At 38.9% G+C, this 19130-nt stretch overlaps 1 protein-coding gene across 1 annotated transcript; it reads left to right on the top strand.

The window, feature by feature from the left end:
• Nucleotides 1-5790: 5790 nt before the first annotated feature.
• LOC133648210 (transmembrane protein 233) lies at nt 5791-9344 on the top strand. The gene is made up of 3 exons (XM_062044066.1): nt 5791-6265; nt 8854-8988; nt 9061-9344. Exons 1-3 carry the CDS (start codon nt 6074-6076, stop codon nt 9070-9072), a joined length of 339 nt encoding a protein of 112 aa, XP_061900050.1. The 5' UTR covers nt 5791-6073; the 3' UTR covers nt 9073-9344.
• The last annotated feature ends 9786 nt before the right edge of the window (nt 9345-19130 follow it).

Here is a 19130-nt window from a genome sequence, read left to right as displayed (position 1 = left end):
CTCATACATACATTACACCTGTTCATACACACCTGCTCATACACACCTGCTCATACACACCTGCTCATACATACATTACACCTGCTCATACACACCTGCTCATACACACCTGCTCATACACATATTACACCTGTTGATATATCACCTGCTCATACACACCTGCTCATACACATCTGCTCATACATACATTACACCTGTTCATACACACCTGCTCATACATACATTACACCTGTTCATACACACCTGCTCATACACACCTGCTCATACACACCTGCTCATACACATATTACACCTGTTGATATATCACCTGCTCATACACACCTGCTCATACACATCTGCTCATACACACATTACACCTGTTCATACACACCTGCTCATACATACATTACACCTGTTCATACACACCTGCTCATACATACATTACACCTGTTCATACACACCTGCTCATACACATCTGCTCATACACACATTACACCTGTTCATACACACCTGCTCATACACACCTGCTCATACACATCTGCTCATACACACATTACACCTGTTCATACACACCTGCTCATACACACCTGCTCATACACACATTACACCTGTTCATACACACCTGCTCATACACACCTGCTCATACACACATTACACCTGATCATACACACCTGCTCATACACACCTGCTCATACACACATTACACCTGTTCATACACACCTGCTCATACACACCTGCTCATACACACATTACACCTGATCATACACACCTGCTCATACACACATTACACCTGATCATACACACCTGCTCATACACACCTGCTCATACACACATTACACCTGATCATACACACCTGCTCATACACACCTGCTCATACACACATTACACCTGATCATACACACCTGCTCATACACATATTACACCTGATCATACACACCTGCTCATACACACATTACACCTGATCATACACACCTGCTCATACACACCTGCTCATACACATATTACACCTGATCATACACACCTGCTCATACACACCTGCTCATACACATATTACACCTGATCATACACACCTGCTCATACACACATTACACCTGATCATACACACCTGCTCATACACACATTACACCTGATCATACACACCTGCTCATACACATATTACACCTGCTCATACACACATTACACCTGATCATACACACCTGCTCATACACACCTGCTCATACACATATTACACCTGATCATACACACCTGCTCATACACACCTGTTCATACACACATTACACCTGCTCATACACACCTGTTCATACACACCTGCTCATACACACATTACACCTGTTCATACACACATTACACCTGCTCATACACACCTGTTCATACACACCTGCTCATACACACATTACACCTGTTCATACACACATTACACCTGATCATACACACCTGCTCATACACATATTACACCTGATCATACACACCTGCTCATACACACATTACACCTGATCATACACACCTGCTCATACACACCTGCTCATACACATATTACACCTGATCATACACACCTGCTCATACACACCTGCTCATACACACATTACACCTGATCATACACACCTGCTCATACACACCTGCTCATACACATATTACACCTGCTCATACACACCTGCTCATACACACCTGCTCATACACATATTACACCTGTTCATACACACCTGCTCATACACACATTACACCTGATCATACACACCTGCTCATACACACATTACACCTGATCATACACACCTGCTCATACACATATTACACCTGCTCAGACACACATTACACCTGCTCATACACACCTGCTCATACACACCTGCTCATACACATATTACACCTGATCATACACACCTGCTCATACACACCTGTTCATACACACATTACACCTGCTCATACACACCTGTTCATACACACCTGCTCATACACACATTACACCTGTTCATACACACATTACACCTGCTCATACACACATTACACCTGCTCATACACACCTGCTCATACACACCTGCTCATACACATATTACACCTGATCATACACACCTGCTCATACACACCTGTTCATACACACATTACACCTGCTCATACACACCTGTTCATACACACCTGCTCATACACACATTACACCTGTTCATACACACATTACACCTGCTCATACACACATTACACCTGCTCATACACACCTGCTCATACACACCTGCTCATACACATATTACACCTGATCATACACACCTGCTCATACACACCTGTTCATACACACATTACACCTGCTCATACACACCTGTTCATACACACCTGCTCATACACACATTACACCTGTTCATACACACATTACACCTGCTCATACACACCTGTTCATACACACCTGTTCATACACACCTGCTCATACACACCTGTTCATACACACATTACATGTGGTCATGTCACTAGTCTCAAGGTCACGTGGACGTCCTTGGCCAGTCTTTGTAGCAGCACGATGATGTCGCTCATACTGAGAAACTTCCAGGCCTTCATGTTCTTTTACACCTTTTTTTGTTTGTTTGTTTGTTTTGGAAGCAGAAGCTGGGATGTTTCAGTTTGACTAAAAGTGTCATCAGCGTGAGGATTGAAGATGAACTTTGACTTCCCAGCAGGAGAATTCAGGACTTTGTTGGCTTGGAGGTTTCACTTGACTTCCTGTTTTTTTTGTTTTTGTTGATTTTTGGCCGTTGTCTTCTTCATTTTTGTGTCTATTTTTTTTATGTTTTTAACGCGGCGTTTTACCGTGAAATAAATGAAGGACATTGTTTTAAGGAAGAAGTGTAGAAAAGGTCACAATAATGTTACTATTGAAGGTGCGTACTATCAAGGTATGACGTGGAACCACAATAATGTTACTATTGAAGGTGCGCACTATCAAGGTATGACGTGGAACCACAATAATGTCACTATTGAAGGTGCGCACTATCAAGGTGTGATGTGGAACCACAATAATGTCACTATTGAAGGTGCGTACTATCAAGGTATGATGTGGAACCACAATAATGTCACTATTGAAGGTGCGTACTATCAAGGTATGACGTGGAACCACAATAATGTCACTATTGAAGGTGTGTACTATCAAGGTGTGACGTGGAACCACAATAATGTCACTATTGAAGGTGCGTACTATCAAGGTATGACGTGGAACCACAATAATGTCACTATTGAAGGTGCGTACTATCAAGGTATGACGTGGAACCACAATAATGTCACTATTGAAGGTGCGTACTATCAAGGTATGACGTGGAACCACAATAATGTCACTATTGTAGGTGCGTACTATCAAGGTATGATGTGGAACCACAATAATGTCACTATTGAAGGTGCGCACTATCAAGGTGTGATGTGGAACCACAATAATGTCACTATTGAAGGTGCGTACTATCAAGGTGTGATGTGGAACCACAATAATGTCACTATTGAAGGTGCGCACTATCAAGGTATGATGTGGAACCACAATAATGTCACTATTGAAGGTGCGTACTATCAAGGTATGACGTGGAACCACAATAATGTCACTATTGAAGGTGCGCACTATCAAGGTATGATGTGGAACCACAATAATGTCACTATTGAAGGTGCGTACTATCAAGGTATGACATGGAAGTACATCTGGCAACTTGCCAGTGTTTGGTACGGATGCCATGGTTTTTGTTTAGTCTTCATGTGTTAGTCCTCCTCCACTTCAATCTACTATTGCTGCTCCGCCTGATTGGGGCTCTGGGCAGGGAACAGGAAGTGTAACAGGGTCTGGTCCCAGCTGGTTCTGACAGAGTCCGGCTGGCAAGGAGCACAGCGACACACGTCCTGTCAGAACTCCTGGGACACGACACAACAAACTACTGCTGGACACGTACACTGTAACTTTTTAAACTTACAATAAAGCAATAAGTTATTTTCTACCTTACAAATGGAAAGAAGTGCTGTTCTTGCTGGAAGTGACGAGTGGAACAACTCTGCTTATTTTGCCATTTAGAAAAGAAACTATTTTTCAGTTTGGAGATCTTGTGTGCTGAGTCTAGTGAGGAACAAGAACAGGAACAAGAACAGGAACAGGAAAAGATGGCCGCCACCGAACTTTGCAGCAATACTTTTCTTTTTGTTTCTCTCCACATATTTTCAATGATAAAATCCTAATAAATTATTCTAAAGTATCTGACTGTGGCTTTTTCCCCCGTGTGGTTCAGTACTGACCTCTTTTTGTAGTTACTACCAGGTATAAATTCAACGGTGCCATATTTCCATACCCCTCGTGTCCGGCTGCAGACTAAACACTTGGCGAGGAAACAATCACACAAGCAGCAGTCAGAGCAAACTCCACCAAACTGCAATTTTAAATGCCAACAATACTTGTGTACCAGTACCCGTACTTGTATACCAGTACCCATACTTGTGTACCAGTACCCATACTTGTGTACCAGTACCCATTCTTGTGTACCAGTACCATACTTGTGTACCAGTACCATACTTGTGTACCAGTACCCATACTTATGTACCAGTACCATACTTGTATACCAGTACCCATACTTGTGTACCAGTACCATACTTGTGTACTAGTACCCATTCTTGTGTACCAGTACCATACTTGTGTACCAGTACCATACTTGTGTACCAGTACTCATACTTGTGTACCAGTACTCATACTTGTGGACCAGTACCATACTTGTGTACCAGTACTCATACTTGTGTACCAGTACCCGTACTTGTGTACCAGTACCCATACTTGTGTACCAGTACCCATTCTTGTGTACCAGTACCCATACTTGTGTACCAGTACCCATACTTGTGTACCAGTACCCATACTTGTGTACCAGTACCCATTATTGTGTACCAGTACCCATACTTGTGTACCAGTACCCATACTTGTGTACCAGTACCCATACTAGTGTACCAGTACCATACTTGTGTACTAGTACCATACTTGTGTACCAGTACCATACTTGTGTACTAGTACCATACTTGTGAACCAGTACCCATACTTGTGTACCAGTACCCATACTAGTGTACCAGTACCATACTTGTGTACTAGTACCATACTTGTGTACCAGTACCATACTTGTGTACTAGTACCCATACTTGTGTACCAGTACCCATACTAGTGTACCAGTACCATACTTGTGTACTAGTACCCATACTTGTGTACCAGTACCCATACTAGTGTACCAGTACCATACTTGTGTACTAGTACCATACTTGTGTACCAGTACCATACTTGTGTACTAGTACCATACTTGTGAACCAGTACCCATACTTGTGTACCAGTACCCATACTAGTGAACCAGTACCCATACTTGTGTACCAGTACCCATACTAGTGTACCAGTACCATACTTGTGTACTAGTACCATACTTGTGTACCAGTACCATACTTGTGTACTAGTACCATACTTGTGAACCAGTACCATACTTGTGTACCAGTACCCATACTTGTGTACCAGTACCATACTTGTGTACCAGTACCATACTTGTGTACTAGTACCATACTTGTGTACCAGTACTCATACTTGTGTACCAGTACCATACTTGTGTACTAGTACCATACTTGTGTACCAGTACCATACTTGTGTACTAGTACCATACTTGTGAACCAGTACCATACTTGTGTACCAGTACCCATACTTGTATACCAGTACCATACTTGTGTACCAGTACCATACTTGTGTACTAGTACCATACTTGTGTACCAGTACCATACTTGTGTACCAGTACCATACTTGTGTACCAGTACCATACTTGTGTACCAGTACCATACTTGTGTTTTAGCACCCTAGCTGTGTAGATGGCGGGGCAGTGATGGTATCAGGACAGCTGAGCTATGTAGAACTGGACTTAAGCAGACTTGGATTCCAGACGGAGGCCAACAGGGTGAGTGATCCTCTCTCCTCCATTTCAGTGGTCCACTCAGCACAGATCCTTTTCCTTCTTACAAGAACTGCAGCCGTCGTCACGACGCACTTCAAACCCAACGGATTGTGTCTTTTTTTAGTCACTTCTTTCAGGTTTTTGGCAATTCTCCGGTGGTCTGCCCCTCACCCCCCTTGTGGTCTGGAACAATGGCTCTGGGAGTTCTCAATCCACCCATGAAAAGTTCCCCCCGGGAGAGTGAATGTTTGGACAGCAGTTCCACGGAGGAACCGGAACCGGAACCGGGACCTCCACTGAAAAGCTATCTTCTTTTAAGCATGTTTACCTGCTTGTGTCCTGCTTACCCTGTCAACATTGTCGCCTTGGTCTTCTCTCTCATGGTAAGTCCAGATGCTAGACTCTAGTCCACACTTGTCATCTTTACAGCTTGGAATGAAGTCTTAGGGATGGACTGTAGACTACAACACCACCTTCATGGTGTAGACCAGTTGGGGATGTCGCTTCAATCATATTCGGTACTATACCGCCTCTAAAAAAGTTAGCACATTATCTCTTGCCTAACGTGCTAATGTAATTGTTGTTTTATGGGCATATGAATTTTTCCCGCCATACTAATGAATCATATTCGGTACTATACCGCCTCTAAAAAAGTTAGCACATTATCTCTTGCCTAACATGCTAACGTAATTGTTGTTTTATGAGCATATTAATTTTCCCGCCATACTAATGAATCATAATCGGTACTATACCGCCTCTAAAAAAGTTAGCACATTATCTCTTGCCTAACGTGCTAACGTAATTTTTTTTTTTTTGGGCATATGAATTTTCCCGCCATACTAATGAATCATAATCGGTACTATACCGCCTCTAAAAAAGTTAGCACATTATCTCTTGCCTAACGTGCTAACGTAATTGTTGTTTTATGAGCATATTAATTTTCCCGCCATACTAATGAATCATATTCGGTACTATACCGCCTCTAAAAAAGTTAGCTCATTTTCTTTGGCCTAACCTGCTAACGTAATTGTTGTTTTATGAGCATATTAATTTTTCCCGCCATACTAATGAATCATATTCGGTACTATACCGCCTCTAAAAAAGTTAGCACATTATCTCTTGCCTAACGTGCTAACGTAATTGTTGTTTTATGAGCATATTAATTTTCCCGCCATACTAATGAATCATATTCGGTACTATACCGCCTGTAAAAAAGTTAGCACATTATCTCTTGCCTGACGTGCTAACGTAATTGTTGTTTTATGAGCATATTAATTTTCCCGCCATACTAATGAATCATATTCGGTACTATACCGCCTGTAAAAAAGTTAGCACATTATCTCTTGCCTAACATGCTAATGTAATTGTTGTTTTATGGGCATATGAATTTTTCCCGCCATACTAATGAATCATATTCGGTACTATACCGCCTCTAAAAAAGTTAGCACATTATCTCTTGCCTAACATGCTAACGTAATTGTTGTTTTATGAGCATATTAATTTTCCCGCCATACTAATGAATCATATTCGGTACTATACCGCCTCTAAAAAAGTTAGCACATTATCTCTTGCCTAACGTGCTAACGTAATTGTTGTTTTATGAGCACATTAATTTTTCCCGCCATACTAATGAATCATATTCGGTACTATACCGCCTCTAAAAAAGTTAGCACATTATCTCTTGCCTAACGTGCTAACGTAATTGTTGTTTTATGAGCATATTAATTTTCCCGCCATACTAATGAATCATATTCGGTACTATACCGCCTCTAAAAAAGTTAGCACATTATCTCTTGCCTAACGTGCTAACGTAATTTTTTTTTTTTTTGGCATATGAATTTTCCCGCCATACTAATGAATCATAATTGGTACTATACCTCCTCTAAAAAAGTTAGCACATTATCTCTTGCCTAACGTGCTAATGTAATTGTTGTTTTATGGGCATATGAATTTTTCCCGCCATACTAATGAATCATAATCGGTACTATACCGCCTCTAAAAAAGTTAGCACATTATCTCTTGCCTAACGTGCTAACGTAATTGTTGTTTTATGAGCATATTAATTTTCCCGCCATACTAATGAATCATATTCGGTACTATACCGCCTCTAAAAAAGTTAGCACATTATCTTTTGCCTAACGTGCTAATGTAATTGTTGTTTTATGAGCATATTGATTTTCCCGCCATACTAATGAATCATATTCGGTACTATACCGCCTCTAAAAAAGTTAGCACATTATCTTTTGCCTAACGTGCTAATGTAATTGTTGTTTTATGAGCATATTGATTTTCCCGCCATACTAATGAATCATATTCGGTACTATACCGCCTCTAAAAAAGTTAGCACATTATCTCTTGCCTAACGTGCTAACGTAATTTTTTTTTTTTTTGGCATATGAATTTTCCCGCCATACTAATGAATCATAATCGGTACTATACCGCCTCTAAAAAAGTTAGCACATTATCTCTTGCCTAACGTGCTAATGTAATTGTTGTTTTATGGGCATATGAATTTTTCCCGCCATACTAATGAATCATAATCGGTACTATACCGCCTCTAAAAAAGTTAGCACATTATCTCTTGCCTAACGTGCTAACGTAATTGTTGTTTTATGAGCATATTAATTTATCCACCATACTAATGAATCATATTCGGTACTATACCGCCTGTAAAAAAGTTAGCACATTATCTCTTGCCTAACATGCTAACGTAATTGTTGTTTTATGAGCATATTAATTTTCCCGCCATACTAATGAATCATATTCGGTACTATACCGCCTCTAAAAAAGTTAGCACATTATCTCTTGCCTGACCTGCTAACGTAATTGTTGTTTTATGAGCATATTAATTTTCCCGCCATACTAATGAATCATATTCAGTACTATACCGCCTCTAAAAAAGTTAGCACATTATCTCTTGCCTAACATGCTAACTACAGCCTGCCTATTATGAATGTAAACATGTTCCCAGTCTAGGAGCAGCTACTACAACGGCGACTACGACGGCTCGCTGCGTCTGGGCAAGAACGCTCTCTATGTGGCCATCGCCTCCATCATCATCGGCCTCCTCATCATCGCCATCATCTGCGTGCTCCACTTTACGCCCGTAAGACTTTTTTGTTACGCACGGCCTGCACCGAGAGTTTTCAACCAACATGTTTCCTCCCGGGTGTTGCAGATGTATCACTGAACAAGACTTACGTTTGGACTGAACTGAATGGACGACGCTCAAGTTTCCTCTTCTCCAGATGGAGACTTGTGGATATTCCCCATCACGGTCTTCACCGCGGACTTTACAGCAAGAGAAGCCGCGATTACTGTCAGGTTTAAGCATCGAACTATCTGTTAAACAGAACAAGAAGCAAGGAATCAGGCAGAGACAGAGTTCAATTTTGCTCATGAGGAGAACGCATGGCACTGCACACTCAGTTACAGTCTCACCCTACGCTCTGAGGAACAGCCCACGTGCTCCTCTATTTATTATTTATTTTCAACCACTGTGCCGCGACACACTAGTGTACCGTGAGATACAGTCTGGTGTGTCGTGGGAGATTATCCAATTTCATCTATTTGGGTTAAAAATATTTTTTGCAAACCAGTAATTATAATCCATAAGGATTAGTCTGGTGTGGATGAACTTGACTGGCCTGCACAGAGTCCTGACCTGAACCCGATAGAACACCTTTGGGATGAATTACAACGGAGACTGAGAGCCAGGCCTTCTCCGCCAACATCAATGCCCAGTCACATAATATCTACGGCTTTTCACACACACAAGTGAATGCAAGCATACTTGGTCAACAGCCATACAGGTCACACTGAGGGTAGCCATATAAACAAGTTTAACACTGTTGAAAATATGCGCCACACTGTGAACCCACACCAAACAAGAATGACAAACACATTTCGGGAGAACATCCGCACCGTAACACAACATAAACACAACGCAACAAATACCCAGAACCCCTTGCAGCACTAACTCTTCTGGGACGCATGTTGGTATTTTTTTCCATAACTTGAGTTGATTTATTTTGGAAAACCTTGTTACATTGTTTAATGCATCCAGCGGGGCATCACAACAAAATTAGGCATAATAATGTGTTAATTCCACCACTGTATATATCGGTATCGGTTGATATCGGAATCAGTAATTAAGAGTTGGACAATATCGGAATATCAGATATCGGCAAAAACGCTTTTATCGGACATCTCTAATAATAATGTGTTAATTCCACCACTGTATATATCTGTATCGGTTGATATCGGAATCGGTAATTAAGAGTTGGACAATATCGGAATATTGGCAAAAAAGCCATTATCGGACATCTCTAATAATAATGTGTTAATTCCACGACTGTATATATCGGTATCGGTTGATATCGGAATCTGTAATTAAGAGTTGGACAATATCGGAATATCGGCAAAAAAGCCATTATCGGACATCTCTAATAATAATGTGTTAATTCCACGACTGTATATATTGGTATCCGTTGATATCGGAATCGGTAATTAAGAGTTGGACAATATCGGAATATCGGCAAAAAAGCTTTTATCGGACATCTCTAATAATAATGTGTTAATTCCACCACTGTATATATCTGTATCGGTTGATATCGGAATCAGTAATTAAGAGTTGGACAATATCGGAATATCTGCAAAAAAACGATTATCGGACATCTCTAATAATAATGTGTTAATTCCACGACTGTATATATCGGTAATTAAGAGTTGGACAGTATCGGAATATCGGATATCGGCAAAAACGCCATTATCGAACATCTCTAATAATAATGTGTTAATTCCACGACTGTATGTATTGGTATCCATTGATATCGGAATCGGTAATTAAGAGTTGGACAATATCGGATATCGGCAAAAAAGCTTTTATCGGACATCTCTAATAATAATGTGTTAATTCCACGACTGTATATATCGGTATCGGTTGATATCGGAATTGGTAATTAAGAGTTGGACAATATCGGATATCGGCAAAAAAGCTTTTATCGGACATCTCTAATAATAATGTGTTAATTCCACGACTGTATATATCGGTATCGGTTGATATCGGAATCGGTAATTAAGAGTTGGACAATATCGGATATCGGCAAAAAAGCTTTTATCGGACATCTCTAATAATAATGTGTTAATTCCACCACTGTATATATCGGTATCGGTTGATATCGGAATCGGTAATTAAAAGTTGGACAATATCGGAATATCGGCAAAAAAGCCATTATCGGACATCTCTAATAATAATGTGTTAATTCCACGACTGTATATATCGGTATCGGTTGATATCGGAATCGGTAATTAAAAGTTGGACAATATCGGAATATCGGCAAAAAAGCCATTATCGGACATCTCTAATAATAATGTGTTAATTCCATGACTGTATATATCGGTATCGGTTGATATCGGAATCGGTAATTAAAAGTTGGACAATATCGGAATATCGACAAAAAAGCCATTATTGGACATCTCTAATAATAATGTGTTAATTCCACGACTGTATATATCGGTATCGGTTGATATCGGAATCGGTAATTAAGAGTTGGACAATATCGGATATCGGCAAAAAAGCTTTTATCGGACATCTCTAATAATAATGTGTTAATTCCACCACTGTATATATCTGTATCGGTTGATATCGGAATCAGTAATTAAGAGTTGGACAATATCGGAATATCTGCAAAAAAACGATTATCGGACATCTCTAATAATAATGTGTTAATTCCACCACTGTATATATCTGTATCGGTTGATATCGGAATCGGTAATTAAGAGTTGGACAATATCGGAATATCGTATATCGGCAAAAAGCCTTTATCGGACATCTCTAATACGACGGTATATATCTGTATCGGTTGATATCGGAATCTGTAATTAAGAGTTGGACAATATCGGAATATCGGCAAAAAAGCCATTATCGGACATCTCTAATAATAATGTGTTAATTCCACCACTGTGTATATCTGTATCGGTTGATATCGGAATCGGTAATTAAGAGTTGGACAATATCGGAATATCGGATATCGACAAAAAAGCCATTATCGGACATCTCTAATAATAATGTGTTAATTCCACGACTGTATATATCTGTATCGGTTGATATCGGAATCGGTAATTAAGAGTTGGACAATATCGGAATATTGGCAAAAAAGCCATTATCGGACATCTCTAATAATAATGTGTTAATTCCACGACTGTATATATCGGTATCGGTTGATATCGGAATCTGTAATTAAGAGTTGGACAATATCGGAATATCGGCAAAAAAGCCATTATCGGACATCTCTAATAATAATGTGTTAATTCCACGACTGTATATATTGGTATCCGTTGATATCGGAATCGGTAATTAAGAGTTGGACAATATCGGAATATCGGCAAAAAAGCTTTTATCGGACATAATCTGTATCCGTTGATATCGGAATCGGTAATTAAGAGTTGGACAATATCGGAATATCGGCAAAAAAGCTTTTATCGGACATAATCTGTATCGGTTGATATCGGAATCGGTAATTAAGAGTTGGACAATATCGGAATATCGTATATCGGCAAAAAGCCTTTATCGGACATCTCTAATACGACGGTATATATCTGTATCGGTTGATATCGGAATCTGTAATTAAGAGTTGGACAATATCGGAATATCGGCAAAAAAGCCATTATCGGACATCTCTAATAATAATGTGTTAATTCCACCACTGTGTATATCTGTATCGGTTGATATCGGAATCGGTAATTAAGAGTTGGACAATATCGGAATATCGGATATCGACAAAAAAGCCATTATCGGACATCTCTAATAATAATGTGTTAATTCCACGACTGTATATATCTGTATCGGTTGATATCGGAATCGGTAATTAAGAGTTGGACAATATCGGAATATTGGCAAAAAAGCCATTATCGGACATCTCTAATAATAATGTGTTAATTCCACGACTGTATATATCGGTATCGGTTGATATCGGAATCTGTAATTAAGAGTTGGACAATATCGGAATATCGGCAAAAAAGCCATTATCGGACATCTCTAATAATAATGTGTTAATTCCACGACTGTATATATTGGTATCCGTTGATATCGGAATCGGTAATTAAGAGTTGGACAATATCGGAATATCGGCAAAAAAGCTTTTATCGGACATCTCTAATAATAATGTGTTAATTCCACGACTGTATATATCGGTATCGGTTGATATCGGCATCGGTAATTAAGAGTTGGACAATATCGGATATCGGCAAAAAAGCTTTTATCGGACATCTCTAATAATAATGTGTTAATTCCACCACTGTGTATATCTGTATCGGTTGATATCGGAATTGGTAATTAAGATTTGGACAATATCGGAATATCGGATATCGGCAAAAAAGCCTTTATCAGACATCTCTAATAATAATGTGTTAATTCCACCACTGTGTATATCTGTATCGGTTGATATCGGAATCGGTAATTAAGAGTTGGACAATATCGGATATCGGCAAAAAAGCTTTTATCGGACATCTCTAATAATAATGTGTTAATTCCACCACTGTGTATATCTGTATCGGTTGATATCGGAATCGGTAATTAAGAGTTGGACAATATCGGAATATCGGATATCGGCAAAAAAGCCTTTATCGGACATCTCTAATAATAATGTGTTAATTCCACGACTGTATATATCGGTATCGGTTGATATCGGTATCGGTAATTAAGAGTTGGACAATATCGGAATATCGGATATCGGCAAAAACGCCATTATCGAACATCTCTAATAATAATGTGTTAATTCCACGACTGTATATATTGGTATCCGTTGATATCGGAATCGGTAATTAAGAGTTGGACAATATCAGAATATCGGCAAAAAAGCCATTATCGGACATCTCTAATAATAATGTGTTAATTCCACGACTGTATATATCGGTATCGGTTGATATCGGAATCAGTAATTAAGAGTTGGACAATATCGGATATCGGCAAAAAAGCTTTTATCGGACATCTCTAATAATAATGTGTTAATTCCACCACTGTGTATATTGGTATCGGTAATTAAGAGTTGGACAATATCGGAATATCGGATATCGGCAAAAACGCCATTATCGAACATCTCTAATAATAATGTGTTAATTCCACAACTGTATATATTGGTATCCGTTGATATCGGAATCGGTAATTAAGAGTTGGACAATATCGGATATAGGCAAAAAAGCTTTTATCGGACAACTCTAATAATAATGTGTTAATTCCACGACTGTATATATCTGTATCGGTTGATATCGGAATCTGTAATTAAGAGTTGGACAATATCGGAATATCGGCAAAAAAGCCATTATCGGACATCTCTAATAATAATGTGTTAATTCCATGACTGTATATATCAGTATCGGTTGATATCGGAATCGGTAATTAAGAATTGGACAATATCGGATATCGGCAAAAAAGCCATTATCGGACATCTCTAGTTTGAATTATTGTGAAATACTAAAATGGGTCAAAAGAAAGTCACATGACTCTGGAAAAGAAAGAATAATAATACAGTATTCATTTAGAAGAAAGTAGAGGTTCGTGTTGTTGTTTGTTGCAGTTCCAGGCTTTTATTTCTACCGAGTACTCCTGCTGTTCTGGGATCTGCGTCACACGCTCACTTAGACCCAAAGTTCAGTCTCCTCCAGTGTCCAACTTGCAACATTTGCAGAGCAGGGAAATGATATATGTCACAATATATCCTGCACTAAATATAATGATATATGTCACAATATATCCTGCACTAAATATAATGATATATGTCACAATATATCCTGCACTAAATATAATAATATATGTCACAATATATCCTGCACTAAATATAATGATATATGTCACAATATATCCTGCACTAAATATAATGATATATGTCACAATATATCCTGCACTAAATATAATGATATATGTCACAATATATCCTGCATTAAATATAATGATATATGTCACAATATATCCTGCACTAAATATAATAATATATGTCACAATATATCCTGCACTAAATATAATAATATATGTCACAATATATCCTGCACTAAATATAATAATATATGTCACAATATATCCTGCACTAAATATAATAATATATGTCACAATATATCCTGCACTAAATATAATAATATATGTCACAATATATCCTGCACTAAATATAATAATATATGTCACAATATATCCTGCACTAAATATAATGATATATGTCACAATATATCCTGCACTAAATATAATGATATATGTCACAATATATCCTGCACTAAATATAATAATATATGTCACAATATATCCTGCATTAAATATAATGATATATGTCACAATATATCCTGCACTAAATATAATAATATATGTCACAATATATCCTGCACTAAATATAATAATATATGTCACAATATATCCTGCACTAAATATAATGATATATGTCACAATATATCCTGCACTAAATATAATAATATATGTCACAATATATCCTGCACTAAATATAATAATATATGTCACAATATATCCTGCACTAAATATAATAATATATGTCACAATATATCCTGCACTAAATATAATGATATATGTCACAATATATCCTGCACTAAATATAATGATATATGTCACAATATATCCTGCACTAAATATAATGATATATGTCACAATATATCCTGCACTAAATATAACATCTGTGTGTGCTGCCAATTATCTGATGGTGATGACCTGTAGTTTGATCAGCCATTATTTTGTGTTCTATAAACTCAGCCAGGGATTCTCTCACACGAGAAATAAATTGTGCATTTGTACTCGACCTACTGAGTGTCTTTGGTTGTTCCACAAGCTACTTTGTGCTGGTCAATTGGCACTAATCAACTTGTAGGGTTGTGTGGTATACTAACTAGTGCAGTGTATTTTAACCTTTTTTGGAGCCAAGGCACATTTTTTTCATTGAAAAAATGCAGAGGCACACCACCAGCAGACATCATTAAAAAATTAAACTCAGTAGCCGATATTGACAATAAAAAGTCGTTGTCGCAAGTGTTGGATATGACTTTAAAGCAGTGGTCCCCAACCCACCAACCAAAAAAAAATTTTTTTTATTTTTTTAAAAATTTTATTTCGTGTGCGGTCCGGTACCAATCGGTCCGCGGACCGGTACCGGACCGCACACGAAATTAAAAAAAAAAAAAAAAAAAAAAGTTTTTTTTTTTTTGTTTTTTTTTTAATTTCGTGTGCGGTCCGGTACCAATCGGCCGCGGTCCGGTAAAAAAAAAAAAGTTAAAAAAAAAAATTAAATCAACATAGAAAACACAATATATACATTATATATCAATATAGATCAATACAGTCTGCAGGGATACAGTCCGTAAGCACACATGATTGTATTTCTTTATGGAATTTTTTTTTTTTTTTTTTAAATCCTTTTCAACCCATATTCAATTGAATGCACTACAAAGACAACATATTTGATGTTCAAAGTCATAAACTTTTTTTTTTTTTTGCAAATAATAATTAACTTAGAATTTCATGGCTGCAACACGTGCCAAAGTAGTTGGGAAAGGGCATGTTCACCACTGTGTTACATGGCCTTTCCTTTTAACAACACTCAGTAAAGGTTTGGGAACTGAGGAGACACATTTTTGAAGCTTCTCAGGTGGAATTATTTCCCATTCTTGCTTGATGTACAGCTTAAGTTGTTCAACAGTCCGGGGGTCTCCCTTGTGCTATTTTAGGCTTCATAATGCGCCACACATTTTCAATGGGAGACAGGTCTGGACTACAGGCAGGCCAGTCTAGTACCCGCACTCTTTTACTATGAAGCCACGTTGATGTAACACGTGGCTTGGCATTGTCTTGCTGAAATAAGCAGGGGCGTCCATGGTAACGTTGCTTGGATGGCAACATATGTTGCTCCAAAAGCTGTATGTACCTTTCAGCATTAATGGCGCCTTCCCAGATGTGTAAGTTACCCATGTCTTGGGCACTAATACACCCCCATACCATCACACATGCTGCCTTTTACACTTTGCGCCTATAACAATCCGGATGGTTCTTTTCCTCTTTGGTCCGGAGGGCACGACGTCCACAGTTTCCAAAAACAATTTGAAATGTGGACTCGTCAGACCACAGAACACTTTTCCACTTTGTATCAGTCCATCTTAGATGAGCTCAGGCCCAGCGAAGCCGACGGCGTTTCTGGGTGTTGTTGATGAACGGTTTTCGCCTTGCATAGGAGAGTTTTAACTTGCACTTACAGATGTAGCGACCAACTGTAGTTACTGACAGTGGGTTTCTGAAGTGTTCCTGAACCCATGTGGTGATATCCTTTACACACTGATGTGGCTCGTTGATGCAGTACAGCCTGAGGGATGGAAGGTCACGGGCTTAGCTGCTTACGTGCAGTGATTTATCCAGATTCTCTGAACCCTTTGATGATATTACGGAGCGTAGATGGTGAAATCCCTAAATTCCTTGCAATTTTTCTTAAACTGTTCAACAATTTGCTCACGCATTTGTTGACAAAGTGGTGACCCTCGCCCCATCCTTGTTTGTGAATGACTGAGCATTTCATGGAATCTACTTTTATACCCAATCATGGCACCCACCTGTTCCCAATTTGCCCGCTCACCTGTGGGATGTTCCAAATAAGTGTTTGATGAGCATTCCTCAACTTTATCAGTATTTATTGCCACCTGTCCCAACTTCTTTGTCACGTGTTGCTGGCATCAAATTCTAAAGTTAATGATTATTTGCAAAAAAAAAAAAAGTTTTATCGGTTTGAACATCAAATATGTTGTCTTTGTAGCATATTCAACTGAATATGGGTTGAAAATGATTTGCAAATCATTGTATTCCGCTTATATTTACATCTAACACAATTTCCCAACTCATATGGAAACGGGGTTTGTATGTATACAGTATATATAATAAATCATAGAGCAACATTGCCCTCTTGTGGAACTGTGTCATCACAACTCCCTCCTCCAACCATAACAAGGCTCCAACAAATATGTTTGGAGGAGAAAAGGTGAGGCCTTTAATCCCAGGAACACCATTCATACCGATCAAGCATGGTGGTGGTAGTATAATGCTTCTGGGCCTGTTTTTGCTGCCGATGGAACTGGTTCTTTACAGAGAGTAAATGGGACAATGAAAAAGGAGGATTACCTCCAAATTCTTCAGGACAAGCTAAAATCATCAGCCCGGAGGTTGGGTCTTGGGAGCAGTTGGGTGTTCCAACAGGACAATGACCCCCACAGAACTTATCTTTGTCCAAGTGATGTCAGATGAAACAAAAAAAAAAGAAACTCAAGACAGCCATGAGACAGACAGATTGGAGTAGGAACCCACACCAGGAACATGAGGTATATTCCACTCATTTCAAGCTTTTTGTTCACATTCTGCTAGGTTTGTTTTTGTGTAATGCCAGAAAAAGCCTCGCAAAAAAAAAAGAGGAAAGCAATGTATGACATTATTATTACGGTTATGGTTCATAATAGGCTTGCGTTCCTCTATTTTGCTGGTGATTTAGTGAAGTCTCGGTGTCCTCACAAGACGGCGTAATGATTTTTCACGGCCTATTTGTTGCTTCCCACGCCGTGTCTGTGGCAGCTTGACTGAATAATGATGGTAATCAACCTTCTTATTATAGAAACAATGCCTTCCATAATGATGCATTACATCATGCAGACGCAGAAAGGCTTGAATAAACACCCTTTTTTTCCCCCCCCAGCTTTGAACCTCAACGCTCAGCACGCCGTGCATAATAAACGCCTTCCGTCGGGCGGGCCATCATCGCCTCACACTTTCAAACTATTATGTTTAAATACTTTTCCGAGATTCATGCAAACATGTCAGAATGACCCAGAGGAGATTTCTCGTCTTACTTGATGGTCCGGCCGCAGATTTTGAAAACCTCTTGGAGGACTGGAACGGTCTCTACTGGGTCCACGTCCATGTTGTCAGGATCAAAACCGTGGTCATCATCACAGGTCTGTGCACAGTCACCCAAGTCGGTCTTGGAGAACGAGGGAATTTGGAGCAGGGGGAGATTCTAAAAATACAATGAAATCATTATTAATGGTATATACCAGGGGTCGGCAACCCAAAATGTTGAAAGAGCCATATAGGTGAGGGCCGACATCCGGGCAACTGAGCTACATACGGGTTCTTCGAGCCATAGCAACCAGACTGGCGTTGAAAACAAAGCGTTGCCATTACTCTTTAACCTGTCGACTTACGCTGGTTAAACCCGTCATTCTGCC

Source organism: Entelurus aequoreus, linkage group LG01 (genome assembly GCF_033978785.1).
Source record: "Entelurus aequoreus isolate RoL-2023_Sb linkage group LG01, RoL_Eaeq_v1.1, whole genome shotgun sequence".
NCBI lineage: Eukaryota > Metazoa > Chordata > Actinopteri > Syngnathiformes > Syngnathidae > Entelurus > Entelurus aequoreus.
Note: the sequence above shows the minus strand (reverse complement) of the source record. Positions and strands in the feature narration are given on the sequence as shown.

What these genes read in the sequence shown, in the direction of transcription:
- LOC133648210 (XM_062044066.1), top strand. Translation starts at nt 6,074, where the DNA reads ATGGCTCTGGGAGTTCTCAATCCACCCATGAAAAGTTCCCCCCGGGAG. An exon ending in CCTTGGTCTTCTCTCTCATG is followed by an intron (nt 6,266 to 8,853) that starts GTAAGTCCAGAT and finishes ACATGTTCCCAG; the next exon opens with TCTAGGAGCAGCTACTACAA.